At 36.3% G+C, this 19,515-nt stretch overlaps 1 protein-coding gene across 2 annotated transcripts in view; it reads left to right on the top strand.

The window, feature by feature from the left end:
* LOC139148632 (unconventional prefoldin RPB5 interactor-like) overlaps nt 1-16,893 on the top strand; it is a 72,594-nt gene extending 55,701 nt beyond the window's left edge. Inside the window, exons 4-9 of one of the 2 annotated variants that reach the window (XM_070720120.1) lie at nt 85-220; nt 844-996; nt 7,997-8,180; nt 9,150-9,369; nt 11,914-12,174; nt 16,637-16,893. In XM_070720120.1, coding sequence (XP_070576221.1) covers nt 85-220; nt 844-996; nt 7,997-8,180; nt 9,150-9,369; nt 11,914-12,174; nt 16,637-16,744 — 1,062 coding nt within the window. In that variant the 3' untranslated portion in view covers nt 16,745-16,893. The remainder of the gene's footprint in view (nt 1-84; nt 221-843; nt 997-7,996; nt 8,181-9,149; nt 9,370-11,913; nt 12,175-16,636) is intronic. The other variant, XM_070720121.1, reaches the window with a different exon arrangement.
* The last annotated feature ends 2,622 nt before the right edge of the window (nt 16,894-19,515 follow it).

Here is a 19,515-nt window from a genome sequence, read left to right as displayed (position 1 = left end):
ACACATACATGTATATATACACTCAGGCATATGTAAAATGTACAGTTAAAATTTTCCATATTTGTCATATTTATGTTTTGATAGGTTCCAATGGGTTCCCTTGCATTTATGCCTGGTAAATTGATTCATACAAATGAAATTATGGTGTTACTTGGTGATGATTGGTTTGTCATTCAGTCTGCAAAGCAAGCATGTGAAATAATTGAAAGACGGAGAAAGAGTAAGTACCAATTAATATTACTAATAGTAATAATAAAAAAGGAGATTTATAGAGCACTTAATAATCTCCACAAGCTGTACACAAGTTCGGTATAAACTGAACGTCAGAGGACTAGTGTCTGAACAAATATGTCTTCAGAGCATTGTGAAGTGCAATCAATGATTATGAGAGACGTAGACTATTGTTTCTTGTTCTAAATTTTACAACCAGTTTAAGTGTTGAAGTGACAATTTCATTGATAGTATGTTATTGCCTAACCTGCCAGGCCGTCCTACTTTTAATTTGCCAACAGTGTTAACATAAGTATCTCTCAAGATTTCATCTTCTTATCAAATAGTGTTTGTCTTAGGCCTTTGTCAATCTCTGTCAATTGGAGTTTTTCCATCCATGATTTTCCTGCACTTTTCCTTCTGTGGAGTCGTATTTATTCTTTTATGTTACATATTGCATCTGGATTTGTCCCAAAGATGTTGTGTTTCTTGACAAAATATTCCACAAATTTGAATATCTATTGATGTGCTGGTAATATTGGCCATCTTTTCTGGAAATCACTTCGTCCTCTAAGCCTGTACTTCACTGGTTACTTCTATAATTATTTCAGATATTGTTGGCTTAAATTTCAGATGTTAATGAAAACCTACTGAGATTGCATGAACAGAAAAAGTTATTAGAGTCCAGAGCAGGTTTCATGGACAGCATTAGAACAGAGATGGAATCTGAAGACATTGTTGAAATTAGAGAAGAGTATGATGCAAGTCAAATTGTGAAACAGAAAGGTATGGCAATTTATAAGTGTGATAGCTGTCCTGTATATTTAACATACTTTCCAAGAGGGTCTTGATGAGTGAGATTGTGTCCTTGTGCTCCAAATGTCTTACATGTACCATTTGACAATGAATTCTTGAAACGGTTACCCTGTACATGGATTCATTACTGACATAATCTCCCACAAACCCATATATTCCTTGTACTCAAAGCATGGTTTTTATTGAATTTTGCATTGGTATTGAATTGCATATTAATTCAAAAATCCCAAAATGAGAAAATGACTTAAACGTTTGCACAATATTATTTCTAACAACATTAGAAGTTGGTAGAATGACTAATATGCAAATGAACAATAAAAATGTGAAAATCAAAATTTACTGGCCGTAGGGCCTTGAAATTTGGTTTGTCCACCAATATTTCTATTTTAACACTTTGAGTGCCCCCGGGCCGATCGATCGGCCCACCTGTTGTTATGCAAATTGCCACGGGCCGATCGATCGGCTGACCTTTGCAACGTCCTTGTAATGAAGTACAGTTTTGTGAAATGTCGGATTTCCTCGTCTAAAACGGCGAAATTCCCTTCATAAACGCAAAGTTCATCTAAATTTACGTTTTTGTGATTTTTTGGGGCTTGGAACGTGCGCAGATATGTAATTTACCTGAGAGGTCATAGGGGTCACGGGTTGATACGACGTCACTCAGAGAACATGGCGGACGGTTTGCTGACATTTTGTAGTCTGCTTCGCCGGTGCAGTTTTTCTTTTTTCATCGATAAGAAATGTCTTCGGAAAGCGATGTCAGTGACGCCTTAGATTTACAGGCACCCAGCGATACTGATTCAGAAGGTGAGGAATTTGATCAAAGGCCTCCCAATCCATGGTTTCGTGTGTTTCCGCCTGAGCCAGCTCGTGACCATGTAATTTTTCAAGAAGCTACGGGCCCCGTCCGTCCACCATCGAGAGATGCCAGCCCTCTTGCCTACTTTGAGCTATTCTTTACAATTGAACTTGTCAGATCATTTGTAATCGAAACCAATCGTTATGCCGCCAGTTTTATCGAGCGCAATCACAGAGCCTTGGGCCACGCATCCAGAGTCTGGCGATGGATACGTGCTGGTGGTACGACGACGGTCAGTGAAATCAAAGCGTTTGTTGCAATAATTTTGGACATGGGTCTGATTCAGAAAAATCGAATTGCCGACTACTGGGAGGTAAAGTACCGCTCTCAATCAACACCTTGGTTCCGGAAGATTTTTTCAAGAAACAGATTCCAACTTTTGCTGAAGTTTTTCCACATTGTTGACAATCGTGCAATCCTGACAGAGGTGAAGTTGGACACGATCCACGAAATAAATTCCAGAACTTGATTGACCACTGTAACAGAAAGTTCAAACAACACTACAAACCAAGGGAAATGTTGAGTATTGATGAAAGCATGGTTGGTAGTAGAAATCGATGTGACCTTATCCATTTATGCCAAACAAACATCATCACAGGTTTGGCATGAAATTATGGGTAGTATGTGAGGCGTCAACTGGGTATAATTTACAACTCCGTGCATATGGTGGTGCCAGGCGAGACCGAGGTGGAGAAAATGGATTAGGCTATGATGTTGTCATTGATTTACTCAGAGAAGCTCGGTTATTGAGGAAATCTCATCATGTAGTGGTCGACAACTTCTATACTAGTGTTCCACTCGCACGAGACCTGCTTGACATGGAAACCTACCTGACTGGAACGCTTCGCCATAATAGAAGATTCATTCCTGCCATGATAAGAAATGCCCGTCCCCAGGTTGGTGAAACAGTGTATGCCAGACAGGGTGAGGTCTTATGTGCTGCCTACCGTGAAAAGCTATCAAAACCCAAACCAGTACTGATGTTGTCAACTCATGAGCCAGCTCAGAATGACCCAGATCATAACAACCCTCCTAAACCTGTCATCGTTACAACATACAACAAGTACATGTGTGGTGTAGACATCAGTGACATGATGCTCTTTGCTTACAATGATGAACGCAAATCCATGAAATACTGGAAGAAGATGGTATTTAACATTCTTCACAGAATGATGCTGAATGCGTACATTATCTACAAGCAAAACACAACTGATCAGCACATATTTACCCGTGAAGAGTTCTACAAGGAGGTGATTGAAGCGTTAGTAGTAGAGCACATGGCTACCCGTAATGGTGATGATGAAGAACATAACAATGACAATAACAACAACAACAACAATATGGGTCAACTGAGAAGACTGCCAGGTCACAGAGAGCGAGATTGCTGCGTATGCTCCAATCGTCCTACTGGCGTCCGGCATCGATCAAGGACTGTTTGCACTAATTGTAATAATGGACTGCACAGAGACTGCATTCCACGTCATAATTGTCATGGATAATTGACCATCACAGATCATTGACATGCCATAATATGTGTCATCACATGTACAGGGTTCATACAATCTTTGAAAGATCTTGAAAAATCAATTTAGGTCCAAGGATCTTCATGAAATTGATCTAGTGAGCCTGGTCTGAAATTTATATGCAACAGCTGAAAAACCATAATTCAAAACAAAATGAAATTACCATCTTTCAGAAATTTCCTTGTCTAATTATTCATCCTGAAATAAATTTAACACACATCAGTATTATCCCTATGTTTGATGTTTGTTGAGCAGAAAAAATTTGAATGACTTCAATTGAGTTTATTGACCTTACACATATGTCACTTTGTGATCAGCATTGACAAACACCACGTTCATTGATCACCAATTCTCATCACAGTTATGTTGGTTATTTCTGACTGATTTGCAGTTATCAGTCATCTAATGGATATGCCAGTATTTTCTGTAATACACTCATTGCAGTGAAATAATGTAAATTTATGCTATACTTGTTTGTTGTAGCAATCTCCATTTTGTGACCCAGTTCCTGTTTTTCTTTTCTTTCAAAAGCATCTGCTCTTCTAGAAAAGTGAACATATGAATTTTACTTTTTACATTCCAATATTCCACATACATTGCTGCATCTTGAATTTTCATGGTATTAGTTCTGGCAATGTGTGCCTCCACACTATACCTTCAAGCATTTTTATCAGAATATTGTGCATGAGATGACATCATCTAGTATCTACATTGATATTCTGTATTGCCCTAAATTTGCCTGTGGTTACCAGTCATGTTTCTGCTCTTGCCATGTTCTTTCAGTGAAACATATATTGTCTGATTCATGTTAAATTGTTGCAAAATCCATCTGTAGGGGCGTTTGTACATTTACAGTTCATAGTTACCACTCCTTCAGGATGAAACTGGTGACAATTTGTATTTGTTGTTTGACAATCACACACTCAAAAATGTACAAACAGCCATTTAGAAAATGCATTTTTTATTTATAGCGAGGCTTCCTATTGGGCAATAGCAGTTTCATATTTTTCAGTTAACATTTAGACAGACTGATTTACAGAATAAGTCATGACCAGATTTTTTTTCCAACTTGTCCTAGACCTATGACTCATTTTTCTAGTGGTCCCCGTGTAAAGCCATTTCACTGTAATTGTAAGTACAATTTCTAAGAATGGAGAAAACAATACAGCTTCATCAGCAAATATGTCACTTCACTTATTCATCAAAGTATTTATAGTATATCTATTTATTATTTATTTTTTCATCCATTCAATGGATGTTTTTCAAATCTAATCCGAATAATCAGATCTCTGTATTTGCACCATCAATATACTGGTATGATATTGTAATTCACGATACAATCCACTATATGACTACCAGGCATCCATTATTTATACCAATTTTTTCATGTCCAATGCCATTACTCAGGGATGCCTGGACCAATCTCTTTCAAACCAACACAAGTACATATGTACAATTTACATGCCATGATTTGCCTATACACACAGCATTTTTCATGATACAATCTAATATATGTCGCCGGAAGCCATTTTGTCTCAATTTTTTCCTGGCTAAAATCATATTTTAACAGGCTTTTTTCCTACTTCTTTCAAACTTGGCAAAAAGTATGGAGAGAAAGAAATGAAATAAGGCAATCAGCATTGTCAGGCAGTGTATATTGGTTATTTTAATATGAAAGAAATAAGTAAACTTTTTGCCATTGGTGTTGTTAGAAACTATTGAGAGGACAACTTGCTTCTGTTTGTTGGATGAATTGCTTTAGTGAGTACACTTGTATACTTTGATTTACCTGGCCATATAATTGTCAGTGTTTGAAAGATGTGATGACAAGAATGGCCATTGTTTCCTCCTAACAAGGATTTGAGATAGCCCTGCATCATTACATGTGAAATGCAGAAAAAAATCTTTCCTTGTGGAGAGTCATGGTTAGCCTTGCTATATATGATTACTGTATTTTTGCTTGAAGCCAATTTTTCATAACAGCTGCAATGCACACAAAGTTCAGAATCTTTTGATTTTCAATTGTCAAGTAGCATTGATTTTATATATCATATATTTCAAGAGAACAAATCAAAGAAATTGTTCAGTTATCACTTTTCATTCAGAATCTTTTTGATTTTCAATTGTCAAGTAGCATTGATTTATATATCATATATTTCAAGAGAACAAATCAAAGAAATTGTTCAGTTATCACTTTTCATTGGATCATTGCTTATTATTTTACTTTATTATGATTTAGATATTTACAAATTTTACAACTTTCCTGATATTTATTGAAATAATATAAATGACCAAGTCAACAAAAATTTTGTAATGAATATTTATTATATTTATCAATGACATTGTATTATGCATATACCAGAATATATTGTCAAATAAAAACAGACGTGAAATAGTAAATGTACTGTTCAGTTTTCAGAATAGATTTTGTCATAAGTGTGAGTCAGTTGTAAACAAACGCTCTGAGTTGGTTTCAAAATGTCGCCACCAAAACAAATATTATTTATCGAATAGACCCGGTATGGATGTTGAAAAGTCTGAATTTCATATGTTCAATAATTTGGAATGTGTGGTTACTTTATTGGATGATCATTACCTCCACCTTGGATCATCAAATTTGTTGAAGGCTTGTGGATATAGAACAGCTACAGAAATTACTGGCACTGCAATATTTCTAATGGCCCATGATATACATAGGGATATTTATAGGGGAGAAGCAATGAGAAGTGAAGTAAAGCTCCAGGACACACCATCATGGCGATGCTCAAGTCTTGAACTCACCATCCTCCAATCATGAGCACAGTATGCTAGCCAGTCATGAACTCACCATCCTCAAAATGTGAGTCCATTACCCTAGCCGGTCTCGAATTCACCATCTTCCAATCGTGAGTCCAGTACGTTAACCACTGAACCATGATGTCTCCATTAAGGTAGTATGCACCTCGAAAGTGAAAGACTTAAACTTTTGCTCTAACTTTCCTGGCACAAGGAATCTTTCAATCATTCCCTTTCAAAATCAAGAATAAAAATAGGGGTCACTGTGCAAATTTTGGTACAAGAGAAACAAATTACCCAAGATTTACAGATATCAGAAATTCAAAATGGCCGCCATCTCTGTGTTTACTCTATGGAGAAAAATAAAAATTTTTGAATTTTGAAAAAAACCAAGCCAGTGAAAAGTTTTCTTTCACCAAGAGCTTTAAAATGAACCCCACATGTGTATATCAGAAGAGAATTGTAAAAGTTTTAGAGGCCAAATGCCTGTCCCCAAGGTGCGTTCTAATGGTTCTACTCCGGAATAAAAAGGACGCGATGCGTTCTACAGACTCAGTACGCCCAAATAATCACGTGATGCCGGTACAAACAAGCCCACATGTGTACTAACGCGTATGGAAATACACGTACGTCTATGCGCGTTTGCACACATGGCTTTGTTTGTACCGTGGTCGATTCGAATTCCGGGTTTGGCCTATTAGAAGCGCCCTATTTATGATGCAAATTATGCAAATATTGCTAATTTGCATATTCTTGACTAATCACATAGTTTGGAAAGAGTCCAAAAGTTCAATACATGCGTCAGATAACAAATGGTTGTGATAGAGAAAAACGGCAATTGTGCATCATTTCTGTTTGAAACGCTTCCTATGAAACTAATTTATACAAAAAGAATGCTAATTTGCATATTCCCATCTAATCTACATATTTTTTGGTGAAAAGTGTGAAAGGTTCATCAATGCATGGGTGAATAATAAATGGTTGTTATAAATAAACATGAAAAAACTGCTCCCTATTTGTTTGAAAGCCTTTCAATTACAACTTTGTCCTATTTTGCAAATTTACGCAAATAGAGCTAATTTGTATATTCTGAGCTAATTTACATATTTTAGGTGAAATTTTGAAAGTTTAGTTATTGCCCTCTTGGAATATATATAGGTTGTCTGGGATGAAAAGACAGTGTCTGCATACCAAGAGCCCCTGTTTGTGCCGTGGTGAATATTAGTTGAGTGTTCCATAGACCCCTGGCATTTCTACATATACTATGGGGCACTTAAAGAGTTAAGCCAATTTAAACATGTGCATACCAAGTTGATAAGATAATTATTATGCAAATACGCAAAATAAATCGTAAAAATGGTGAAAAATTCTGCCCTGATGTTGCATTTCAATATTTGTTTTTTATGTAAATCTAAAATTATTCAAATCAAATGGATCAGATGAATAATAGGCGAGAAAGTAAAAGAAATCTTGAAGAGAGTCAAAATAGTCAAAATTGTACTATCAGGCTACTCACTCTTTGACTGTCAGTATCTTCTAAGGATGCCCATAATCTACAAGTTTGTGTGATTCAGAACTAAGTTGATGGAGTAGCTGATATGCAAATGAACATAGCCAATTTTAAGACAATCCAGCCTCACAAAAACATGTAATCAATAGCTCTACCGCTATCACTATTGGAATGTTTGAATTGCAAAGCTTTCAAAATATAAACTGTGAAAATTTATGGAATTTCTCCCTAATATTTGTGGTATTTTTACAAATTTAACTAAGAGCACAATGCCATAATTGGTGATCTTTCTTTCATTAATAGATGAAAGGAAAGGATTTCATCAGATTTATTCTGAAAAGAAGGAAAATGGAGACAAACAAGGAAAGATCATTGAAGAACAGAAGGTCACACATTTTGAAAACAGTTGCGAGATTGAGGACTCAGAAATATGGGCTAGACTTGAAGAATTGCAGGTAATTGAAGATGAACAAGGTGAACTAACAAGGTATTGGAAATTAACATGTTTTAATTAAATGGATAATTTGCAAGAGAATTTGTTTGACATCAGCTACTGTAAACGCATTAAATATTAGCGAGAATTAAATTACGCGTTTTTAGCAAACAACTTTCATTCACGTAATTATAAATAGCGATGAGCTATGTAGACATCGAAGATGGCTATGGCTTGTTGATCAGTCAGAAGTTGAAGCGCGGAGCGGGTTTCTTCGATGTTGGGGGCGATTACTTAGTCAATGTAGCGGAGCATCGACTCTTGTGTAGACCAGTGGCTTTCGGTGTGATAGATATCCCATCCTTCGGGGAAACTGTAAGACGGGTGACATCGCTCCGTCTTGCCTTGGTGCCGGTGTTGAATGTTTACAGAGATAAAACTTTTCATCTTGCGGCTGTGAAAACAGCTTTTATTTTAAAAGTAACACCTCTGCTTGAGGTTGGGCACTCGTTATACCCGGTAAAGAAAGGTGTGAATTTGTACCGTTCTCGTGTCAAACAGAGTGGTGCGGGGCGGCAGGCTGGTTGATCAAAAGCCTAGCCATAACAATGGATGCAACAATACGTCATTTGATTTTGCGTTCGTGTATCCGCGTAATTAACTTGGTCTTGAAGATTGAAACGGCGAAATCAAATACGCGTGAAATTAAATGCTTTTACAGTATTTTTGTTTTCCTACTATTGAATACATGTGATCATTAGATCAGAAAGTGTATAGAAACAAGTTGTTAGGCTTTTGGAGGAGCTTTGGTTTGGTCGGCCATAATTGCAGTGCTGTATCATGGAAAATTGCTTTCACAAAATATGTAAAATTTTTACGTTAAGTATGTCCTGTAGACTACTACTGTAAATTATTTTTCTTCCCAGTGAACTTTTGGAGGTGTATTCTTCCTCTAAATACTTTTACTTTTGTGTTTTTATACCTGTACAACCTAATATACAGATTCTGTCATCTTTTTGTCAGAATAAAAGAACCAGATTTTGAGAGGAGAGAAGAGGACAAAAACGAACAAAAAGGATTCAATTTTCCATTTGAAAATGTCCCACCTAAGACAAAAAGAGTCAGCTGGAAACTGCAAGCGACAGAAAGTGAAGATAGTGAAGAAGATCCTTGTAAAACTATCACATTTAGTTCAACTAAAATTCCACCAACGACATCATCAGTAGAGAAAGATTCTTCAGAAGTAAGAATTTCTGATTTTGTACACAATCCAAGACAGCTCTCAAAGGGTCAAATCACCCACTATTTTGGAAATTACTTGTATAGGTTCTTGTTATATTTCAAAAGTTTGTGTTCAAAATTTTGAAGCATGCTGAACGACTAGTTGACAAAAAATAGTGTCAATGACACTTTGCTCACATTTGGTAACATGTGGCAAGCCAAAATGAGTGTAAACACGATATTTAATATGCTTCTATGTACCTTAGCTTGTGATATTCATAGTCAAGTGCATTTGAACAAATTTTGATGCACCATCCATTGAAGTATGGAATGGTTGGCAACTTGCAACTGTTGATCACATACACTTACACAATACCATGCAACCTAGTACGTCATAACTAGTGATAAAGTCAGCCATACCAAACCAAAGGTGTCCCTTATAATATTGTAATGCATAAAATTAATGTAGACTATATTCGGTCTCTCTTCGGTCTGTGGGTGCACAATCAAAGACTTAGGTAAGATGTAATAATGGGCATTCCTGAATTTCCGCTCTTAATGAAGCTGCCACACCTACATGATAATGGTATGTCTCAAACTGCCACCAAGTTAAACAAGCATTGCAGTGACATAGACAAATGGGGAAATTTCCAAACACAAACAAATATAGCAAGAAGCTTGAAGCATCAGATATGTACATCTGTTTTAAAGCTATTCTAATCGACTTTCAAAGCATCAAACCAGAGATTTGTATAGAAGCCATTACTTAACTTACACAGACAAACAATTCCCAATATGACAATGAAAATAAATCCTTTCAAACCAAAGTTAGAACACTTTTCTCACACAAAATTGTCATATTTACATTCACAGTTGTAATAGTTAGTAACTAATAACCTGACCTTGTTGGATAAAGCAACAAAGTTTACTGACTATACAGATGACATTTATTATGAATGTATTTATGTTATCCTGCATCTTGAAAATGAAAGACTGGTTGTTTGCAAAATCTGTACACCATAACTTCTTTTAGATTCACTCATAGCAACTTCAGTGCCACACTTTTTGTACAATATGGTATGTTATAGCTGCCTTGCTAAGGCAATCTGACCAATGTTTATGGAGATTTTCACGTCACCAAGTTTTCACTTTTGATGCTCATTATGCTGACTTCATTTGAACAAATGCTAATTTGCAGTTGAGCATTTTTCAACAACTTCCGCATGGCAACTTAAGTTTTACTTTGATTAAGGCAATTTTTGTCTTCTTAAATCAAAAAATTTGTTTCATCAAATCCGCTTGTCTGGCCAGCTTTGATATTTAGAATAGAGGTTTATAGGTATGAGAAGAACGTGATATATTCAAATTATAATGAAATCTACAATTTTGTATTTTCGGGGCAATTTTTGCCATTTTTGTCAAAAAAATGTCTCACCCCAAAATTACTAGGTCTGATAGCTTTGAAATTTGGTATACAGGTTCCTACAGATCAACTAGTGTGATATATTGAAACTGTGATGAAATCTGTAATTTTGTATTTTTGGGGCAATTTTTTGCCATTTTGGTCAAAAAAAATGTTTCTCCAAAATTTCTCGTCCGATAGCTTTGAAATTTTGTATACACGTTACTACAGACAAACTTAATGTTATATATTGAAATTATGATGAAATCTGCAATTTTGTATTTTTGAGGCAATTTTCGCCATTTTTTGTCAAAAATTTATTTGTCCAGAACTACTTGTCTAATAGCTTTGAAATTTGGTATACAGGTTCCAAGGGGTTATTTTAATATGATATATAGAAATTATGATGAAATCTTCAATTTTTTTTGGGGGGGGGCAATGTTTGCCAGTTTTGGTTAGAAAATTTGATTCTCAAAAACTACTTGACATTTTCTGAGAAATGATCATATGTGATATGTTGAAATTAAGAATGAAATCTTCAATTTTGTATATTTTCATCTATTTTTGCCATTTTTTGTCTGGCCACTGAAATGAACTATTGATTTCCACCTTCATTAACAGGTGTGGCAAAATATTATTCTCTACATAACACAGCGGAGCTATAGCGGCAGCTTATCGGTCTTTCATCCATTATGGTCTTGAGGGGGAGGCACATTTGTGCTGCATCACACTTGAGACTGATGCAGCACAAATGACACACATGTTGATATGATACTGGAAAGGCGGTATTGGGTAATAACCTCTGATTGTACAATGTAACATAGTATATTATAGCTTTGTCAATACCAGTGAATTTTGTGACATAATCCCCAGATTATTACTGACAATATATCAAATTACCTGGTATTGTAGTCCCAGATGTTTTCTAAATATACAAATTCTGGCATTATTGAAAAGCTCTAAAAAATTACAATGTACCCCTTAAGGCTGTGGACTCTGTTGTGCAAAGTCTTCTTCCCTCCAGTGTGGTCCCGGAGGGGACTGGGTACAGTACATTATTGCATAAATTTGATAACATAATTGTAATTCAAACGTTAGAGAAACATTAGACAACATATCAATGGAATGCTTTAAAACTTGTCGACTCTGTTGTGATATTTACAGGGTTCAAACTACAGCAAAGAATCCTCCATTTCAGACTTTCCTCAGATAGAAAGTCCAGCAGATATTTACAAATATTTTGAGACACTTCAGCTGTGTAAAGAAGAACACTTGGAATTCATACTGAAGAATTGTGAGTCGTCAGAAGGAAAGGAAACTCAATTACCAAAACCAATTCTCAAACATGATAAAGTACCAATGGGAAGAATACAGAGGAAGAAATATGTGCCTGCCAACCCATCTAACATGCCACCTTCGCAAAGAGTATGTTTATTTTCCATGTAAAACATGCATATTTATATCTATACTGCTGTCCCAGTTATCTCCTGTAACTGATCATGCTATACCAGTATTATGATCATAAATACATGTTTAACAGACTAGCAGCAATGCTTAAACTTTATTGTGAAAATATGATGATCATATAATAGATGTCCAAAATTTAGGCACAACATCATATATTAATAACCATAAAATCTGAAAAAATTTGCACAGGCATTTAGGGTGCAGAATACAGAGCCAAGTATATTTCAGTGCAATGATTTTTACCTTACTTTAAGTGGTGGTGCACAATAGCGGTACACATTGGATTATGCTGGTACTATATGTTGTAGCACAAAGGCAGTAAACATCTGAATATGCTGATGCAATGTTGTGGCACAATGGCAGTACACATTGGAATGTGTTGGTTCTATATGTTGTGGCACAATGGCAGTACACTTTGGAATGTGTTGGTACTATACGTTGTGGCGAAATGGCAGTATACATGGGAATGTGCTGATGTATCTTGTGGCACAATGTCAGTACACATTGGAATGTGTTGGTACTATATGTTGTGGCACAATGGCAGTACACTTTGGAATGTGTTGGTACTATATGTTGTGGCACATTGGCTGTGTACATTGGAATGTGATAATGCAATGTTGTTGCAAAATGGCAGTACACCTGGGAATGTGCTGTTGCAATGTTGTGGCACAATGCAGTACACATTGGAATGTGTTGGTACTATATGTTGTGGCACAATGGCAGTACACTTTGGAATGTGTTGGTACTATACATTGTGGCACATTGGCTGTGTACATTGGAATGTGATAATGCAATGTTGTTGCAAAATGGCAGTACACCTGGGAATGTGCTGTTGCAATGTTGTGGCACAATGCAGTACACATGGGAATGTGCTGGTGCAGCGTTGTGGCACAATGGTAGTACACACTGTAATGTGCTGATGCAATCACTATTACAGAAATTTGCGAGAAATGGACACTTTCTCTAAATTTATTGCGAGAAGAAGCGAGAATACATACTTTCTCACTTTCAAGCTGCAAGAACTTTGCTTTCTTGCCTGCATCTGCGAGAAATTGAATTCTTGCAATCAATCAGTGAGAACTATGTTTTCTCACTCTGCATCTGTGAGAAATTGTGAAATTTTTGTGAAATGCCTACACAGAAAAATACAATTTCTCGCTGATGCAGAGCAAGAAAACAATCTTCTCGCTGATTGATTGCGAGAATTCAGTTTCTTGCAGATGCTGAGCGAGAAAACACAATTCTTGCCAGCTGATTGCAAAAAATTAAATTCTCGCTAATTGAATGCGAGAAAGTATGTATTCTCGCTTACTTCTCGCAAAAAAGTATGAAAATGTCAAATTCTCGCAAATTTCTTGCAAATTTCTCGCACTAGTGAATGTTGTAGCACAATGGCAGTAAACACTGGAATGTGCTGACGCAATTTTGTGGCACAATGGCAGTACACTATGGAATGTTTATGTACTATATGTTGTGGCACATTGGCAGTGTACATTGGAATGTGCTGATGCAATGTTGTAGCACAATGGCAGTACACACCACAGGCGACCCATTAAGTATTACTGAGTTTTTCACACTGTTTTCTCTATCATTTTCTCTTCTTTCTTCATGCTCTGAATGATCGGAATAAATAAAATAAATGGTTTATGTAACCTAACCTAGCCTCTGTGACTCTTTATTTATTTTACACTCCATTACAAGGACGTATATGTCTCATACACACATGCTGTAATTAATTAGTCAACACAACGAATTATGCTAATCCTTGGACTTATCAGGGATTTTACGGGTTGGTCAACATCGCGAAAGATAGGAATGGTTACTAAAACGGGAAGGTAAGAAGCTCTCCTTTTTCATTAACATCACTATCTTTCCGATGTTGACCAACCTCTGGGTTAGGTTATATAAACCATTTAAAGATTTATTTTATTTTATTTATTTTTTTATTACGCTCCCATATATGCATATGTATATATGCAAATGGGAAGTATTCGTATAAGGTGGCAAAATGGCGTCTGTGTGTATGTATGTAAGTATGTATGTATGTCTGTTAGTCCGTCCGGATCAAAAACTCCTAAACCGTAGCACCTATTGTCTTAGTATTTGGTGTACAGGTGCACCTAGGGGTGGAGATGTGAATTTGTTCAAATGAACATGTCAGTGCCCAAAATATGCAAATGAGGGGGAAAAAGGAAAAATCCTGCAAATGGCTAAAACTCAGTAAGCATTGGTCAGATTTGGTTGAAACTTGGTATGAAGATCTCTTTAGGTATTCTAAATTATGTGTGCAAAAATTTGGATGAAATTTGCATGTTTGTATTTTTAGGGTATTTTTTCCGTTTTTAGTCAAAAAATCTTGTTCTCTGAAATCGCTTGTCTGATTGCTATGAAACTTGATATTCATGTTCCTCAGAATGACCTCAGTCATGCTTGTACAAATTGTATTGATATTGTCATATTTGTAATTTTGGGGCAATTTTCCAAATTTTTGATAAAAAATTTTTTAATCCAAAAACTACTGATTTGATAGCTTTGATATTTGGTATACAGGTATCTAAGATTAATCTCAATATAATGTATTGAAGGTATGTTGAAACTGGCAATTTTTTTTATTTTTGGGGCAATTTTTGCCTTTTTTGGTCAAAAAATTTTTCTCCTAAAACTACTGATCTGGTAGCTTTGATATCTAGTGTACAGGTTCCTAGGGTTTATGTTAATTAGATATATTTAAAATTAGGATGAAATCTTCAATTTTGTATTTTTGGTGGCAATTTTTCTCATTTTTGGTCAAAATATTTGTTTCTCAAAATTTACCAGTCTGATTGCTTTGATATTTAGTAAACCGGTTCTTAGGGTTTTTGTTAATAAGATATATTGAAATTAAGTTGAAATCCGGAATTTTGAATTTTTGGGGCAACTTTGCGAAACTTTCAGTTTTAGTGGGATATCTTTCATTTTGTATTTTTAAGATTTTTTTTGGTAATTTTATACCTACTGGAAGTAAGCAAGCGTATATAATGTTGTGATTTAGTAAGCATTTGATATGGTAAACTGTATTTGGTGTTGAAATGCGGTAAAAAAATCCTGGCAGATTTTGAAAAAATTCCAAACAAATGCCAATAAAAAATTCAGCCAGTGAAGATTTCACAAAAAGAAAAGGTGGGAGAGTGGGGAAAAAAGAATGTACAATGGATCGGATAAAAAAACATAATGTACCTCATCGATCTTCCAGACACCATCCCTTATCAAATGGTCCACCCGATGTATTTTTGTGCACAATTAACCATGCAGTGTATTTTAGTTTAAGATGTCGAGTGAGGTAAGGATTTGAAAGGAATAGTCAAGTTCACCACAGTTTAACTTTATCTCTTGTGTCATCATCCATGTGTAATTGGTTAAGTTTGTAAGTTGTTCCAGATGTGGATGCACCAGCTGTTCTGGAAGAAAACAATGTTTACTTTTCCCTGTAGGGTTTCTGAGTTGGTGATTGTATGTTGAAATTTCTCCATGTATCTGGTGTATGGGCAAAGTGTAAACATTGGTTGCATGTTATATATTTCAGTCTATGTCAAATTTTGTAAATGAAAAATCACGAACAGTTTACTGTGTGCTTGTAAAAGATAATATATTTGTCAATACATAAACTGCCTTGCAGATTGATTGTCTTAAAGATTATCACAGAAGTAGAAAAGGAAAAGAAACTAATCAAATTGCTGTAACATATTCACTCTCAGTGCCTGTATAGGCCTATACTTAATTATTTTATCATTACATTCAGCTGTTTGTTATATCTTATATCACTCTCCATGGGCCAAGGCACACTTGGGGTCAATGTCATCACTCTGTGCCAGTCTGTGTATGTCAGTCTGTCTGTATATGTATGTCCATGTTTCATACAATTGTTGACTTGTTTTGATAACTATATGGGAGCGAACAGTGATGTTGTCACTATTTTTTTATTTATTCTGATTATTCAGAGCATGAAGAAAGAAGAGAAAATGATAGGGAAAACAGTGTGAAAAACTCAGTAATACTTAATGGGTCGCCTGTGTACACACTGGAATGTGCTGACGCAATGTTGTGACACAATGGCAGTACACCTGGGGATTAATGTGCTTGTACAGTGTTGTGGCAGAATGGTAGTACACACTGGAATGTGGTGATGCAATGTTGTGGAACACATTGATGCATTCTCATTATCACTTACATATTCTTCTTTCACATGGATCTGCTTACGTAGTCAAACAGTGTCAGGTATATTACAACTCTCATAGTTATTGCAAGAATTGAAAGCAAGTGAATATTACCACAATATTATATCTAACATGTATCTAATATGTGTACTTTGTACTTTAACTTCATTCACATAGAACATGTTGAGTTTTAAGTTACGTAGATACGTTATGTTGTCTCATTTCAGGCATTTTCAGGAACAGTGATTGAACGAAGTGAGCCAAAGGAATCCTCAAACACAGCACCTCCACGAAGACTTTCTAGATTTAGAGCTGCCACACAAAGAAAGTTGTAGTTTTAAATGTGCAAGATTAATCAGAAATGCAAGGAGACATCAATCAAAATTATTATGTCCTGAAGTGGATATTTGTATTTGATATTTGTATGAGGCTTTAAGTTTTGATCTGTCAATTACGGATAAATATTTATCTTTATTTTCAAAAACATGCATGTGCTTATTTTTATTTCCAGTTACTGCATGGGAGTAAATAAAATAACCATATTGAGAGTCCAGGGTAGTATAGCTTCTACATAGCTTGTGATGGTGATAAATGAAAACAGTAAAACCTGTCGTAGCGGCCATCTGGATAGAGCGGCCACTCCATTGTAGTCCCGACGTAATTTCAATGTAATTATACCTGGATGGAGCGGCCACCTGTCTAACGCGGCCAGCGGCCAACCTTTTTGTATGTGTTTGGTTAGTTGACACTTTGAATTATGGCCAGAAATATCTTGACCGCCCACCCAAAATGCCTTGTCGTACTCAAATTTTGACTCGTTGCAGGGAGTTTACATTGAATAGCCCATCTTATATGCTTGTCCGACTCGACACTCGCCCTGTGTTCAGGAGGGACTGTGGTGCTAAGTACCTAAAGACGAAATAACAAAAGAGGTGTGAGGAATCCGCCCCAGCAGTACATTACAATGGTCCCCAAAAAGCCTACACTGTACTGACTAAAAAGCATACCGACACAATAGTTTTCACCAGTTTAGGTTATAAGCAATGTTGACAAAAATCTTTCAAGTATAATCATTCTTCGATCGCAGGGTTACCACAACCATATTTTAACACAAAACGCTGGAACTCTGATCGATACCTATGATCGAAACAGACAACTACCACTTCAACAAAGACATGTTCTTAGCATATTTCTAGAACCTTACAAAGCAAAATTTTAACCATATTTTCGCAAGAACACTCGGCGTGATCTAACTTTCTACATGCGTCGGCTTATGTGGGATCCATGGAAATTATTGAAATGTCGGCGATCGCGCTCACCATTGCTCAAAATGGGGGTATGGTACAGCGCCCTGTTCAACAACATTTCTATTCAAACCGTAAACAGTGAACGCGGAAGCCGGACGCAAACACTGGCAACTGTTCAATCATGCCGTGTTTCAAACTTTCACACATAACCTGCATTTGTACAGGCAGCAAGTAAATTTTAGCCCAGACCAAAATGACATGTGAAAAAATACTGTCTATTAGGCTGTAGCTTCTCCAGTGTGAGGCCAGGTCAGGTAATTGGTTGTTGGCATGGATTTGTTGGCAAGTAGTTGATGATGTAACGGCATGAGGTTGGATATGGACTCAAAGAACACAAAGGATGACAAAATATATGAATGATGAAGCAGAAAAAATTTTACTGTAAGGCCGCATTCAAAAAAATGGTGGATGGGGGGGGGGGGCCCTGAGGAATCGCGATTGAAATCTTATTTTTTTTCAGATCCCCCCTCAATACCCTCAAAAATTTTCAAGTCTCCCCAAATTACCATATAGCCGCATATTTATTAGGAATGCACGCAGAGTAAAAACGAACATGTTATGTGTAGTTCTGCACGCAGATGTTCAACACTACCTCTTATCAGCAGATTGTAGTGCCATATACCTAGGGCAAGTTCTTAAAGCCCCCACTCAATTATCAGATTTATCTAATATAAATATTATTCACTTGATAAAATATTCAATGGAAAACAAAAGAATGACAAACTATTAATGGGCTGTTGACACATTCGCTAATGCGAGAACCAGGGATTGAGAAGGGCGCCTTTAAATTGATTCATTTTTAAATGCATCAGTGGACTTTTTTGATTTCTCAGTCTAAGCCGACTTGAGTTTATCCAACTCTGGCCAGTTCAATGGCACCAGCTGAAAAGTACACAAAATGACAATCATGAGAGAGTATGAAAATTGTGTATTCCTAGCTACGTTTAACCAAATCATGAAAAAATGAGCACAGTGACCAACCAAATTTTTTTTTTCAAAAGTACAAGACATACATAACGAAGATGCCACTTATAAATTGACAATACTGGAAGGGTAAAATATTCCATGAATATAATGTTTTAATCTCAGAAATTTTGGGTATAATAATGGCAAATTTGATTAAAAATAAATGATTCCATTTAGTCACACATTTTTCCATTTAAATTAGAGTCCTTACTGTTCAAAGTTTTACTTTTGTGTTATTTGTACGATGAGATGTGAAAATTTCATGATTTTTAGTCCCCGCGGACGAAGTCCGGCGGGGACTTATAGATTGGGTCCCGTCTGTGCGTCCGTCCGTCCGTCCGTCCGTCCGTCATCAACAGTTTCTCAGACACTGCTGAACCAATTTCGTTCAAACTTGGCACAAAGGCATAGCACTATGACCTACAGATGCACGTCGATTTATTTGTGATACGATCGAATTTGGCCGCGAGGCGGCCATTTTGTTGCGATTTTCATGTCTTTGGACCACAACTCGGACATCCTTGAGCAGATTATGTTCAAACTTGGCACAAAGGCATAACACTATGGATGTCAAATAATTTTGCGATATAATCCAATATGGGCGCGAGGCGGCCATTTTGTTGCGATTTTTCGTGTCTTTGGACCATAACTCAGACATCCTTGAACAGATTCTGTTCAAACTTGGCACAAAGGCATAACACTATGGCCTACATGTGCATGTCAAATAAGTTTGGCGATACGATCCAATATGGCCGCGAGGCGGCCATTTTGTTTGCGATTTTTCGTGTCTTTGAACCATAACTCAAACATCCTCAAACTGATTCTGTTCAAAC

The sequence above is a fragment of the Ptychodera flava genome, chromosome 13, assembly GCF_041260155.1.
Source record: "Ptychodera flava strain L36383 chromosome 13, AS_Pfla_20210202, whole genome shotgun sequence".
Classification (NCBI taxonomy): Eukaryota; Metazoa; Hemichordata; class Enteropneusta; family Ptychoderidae; genus Ptychodera; species Ptychodera flava.
This window is presented reverse-complemented; position numbering and strand designations above follow the sequence as displayed.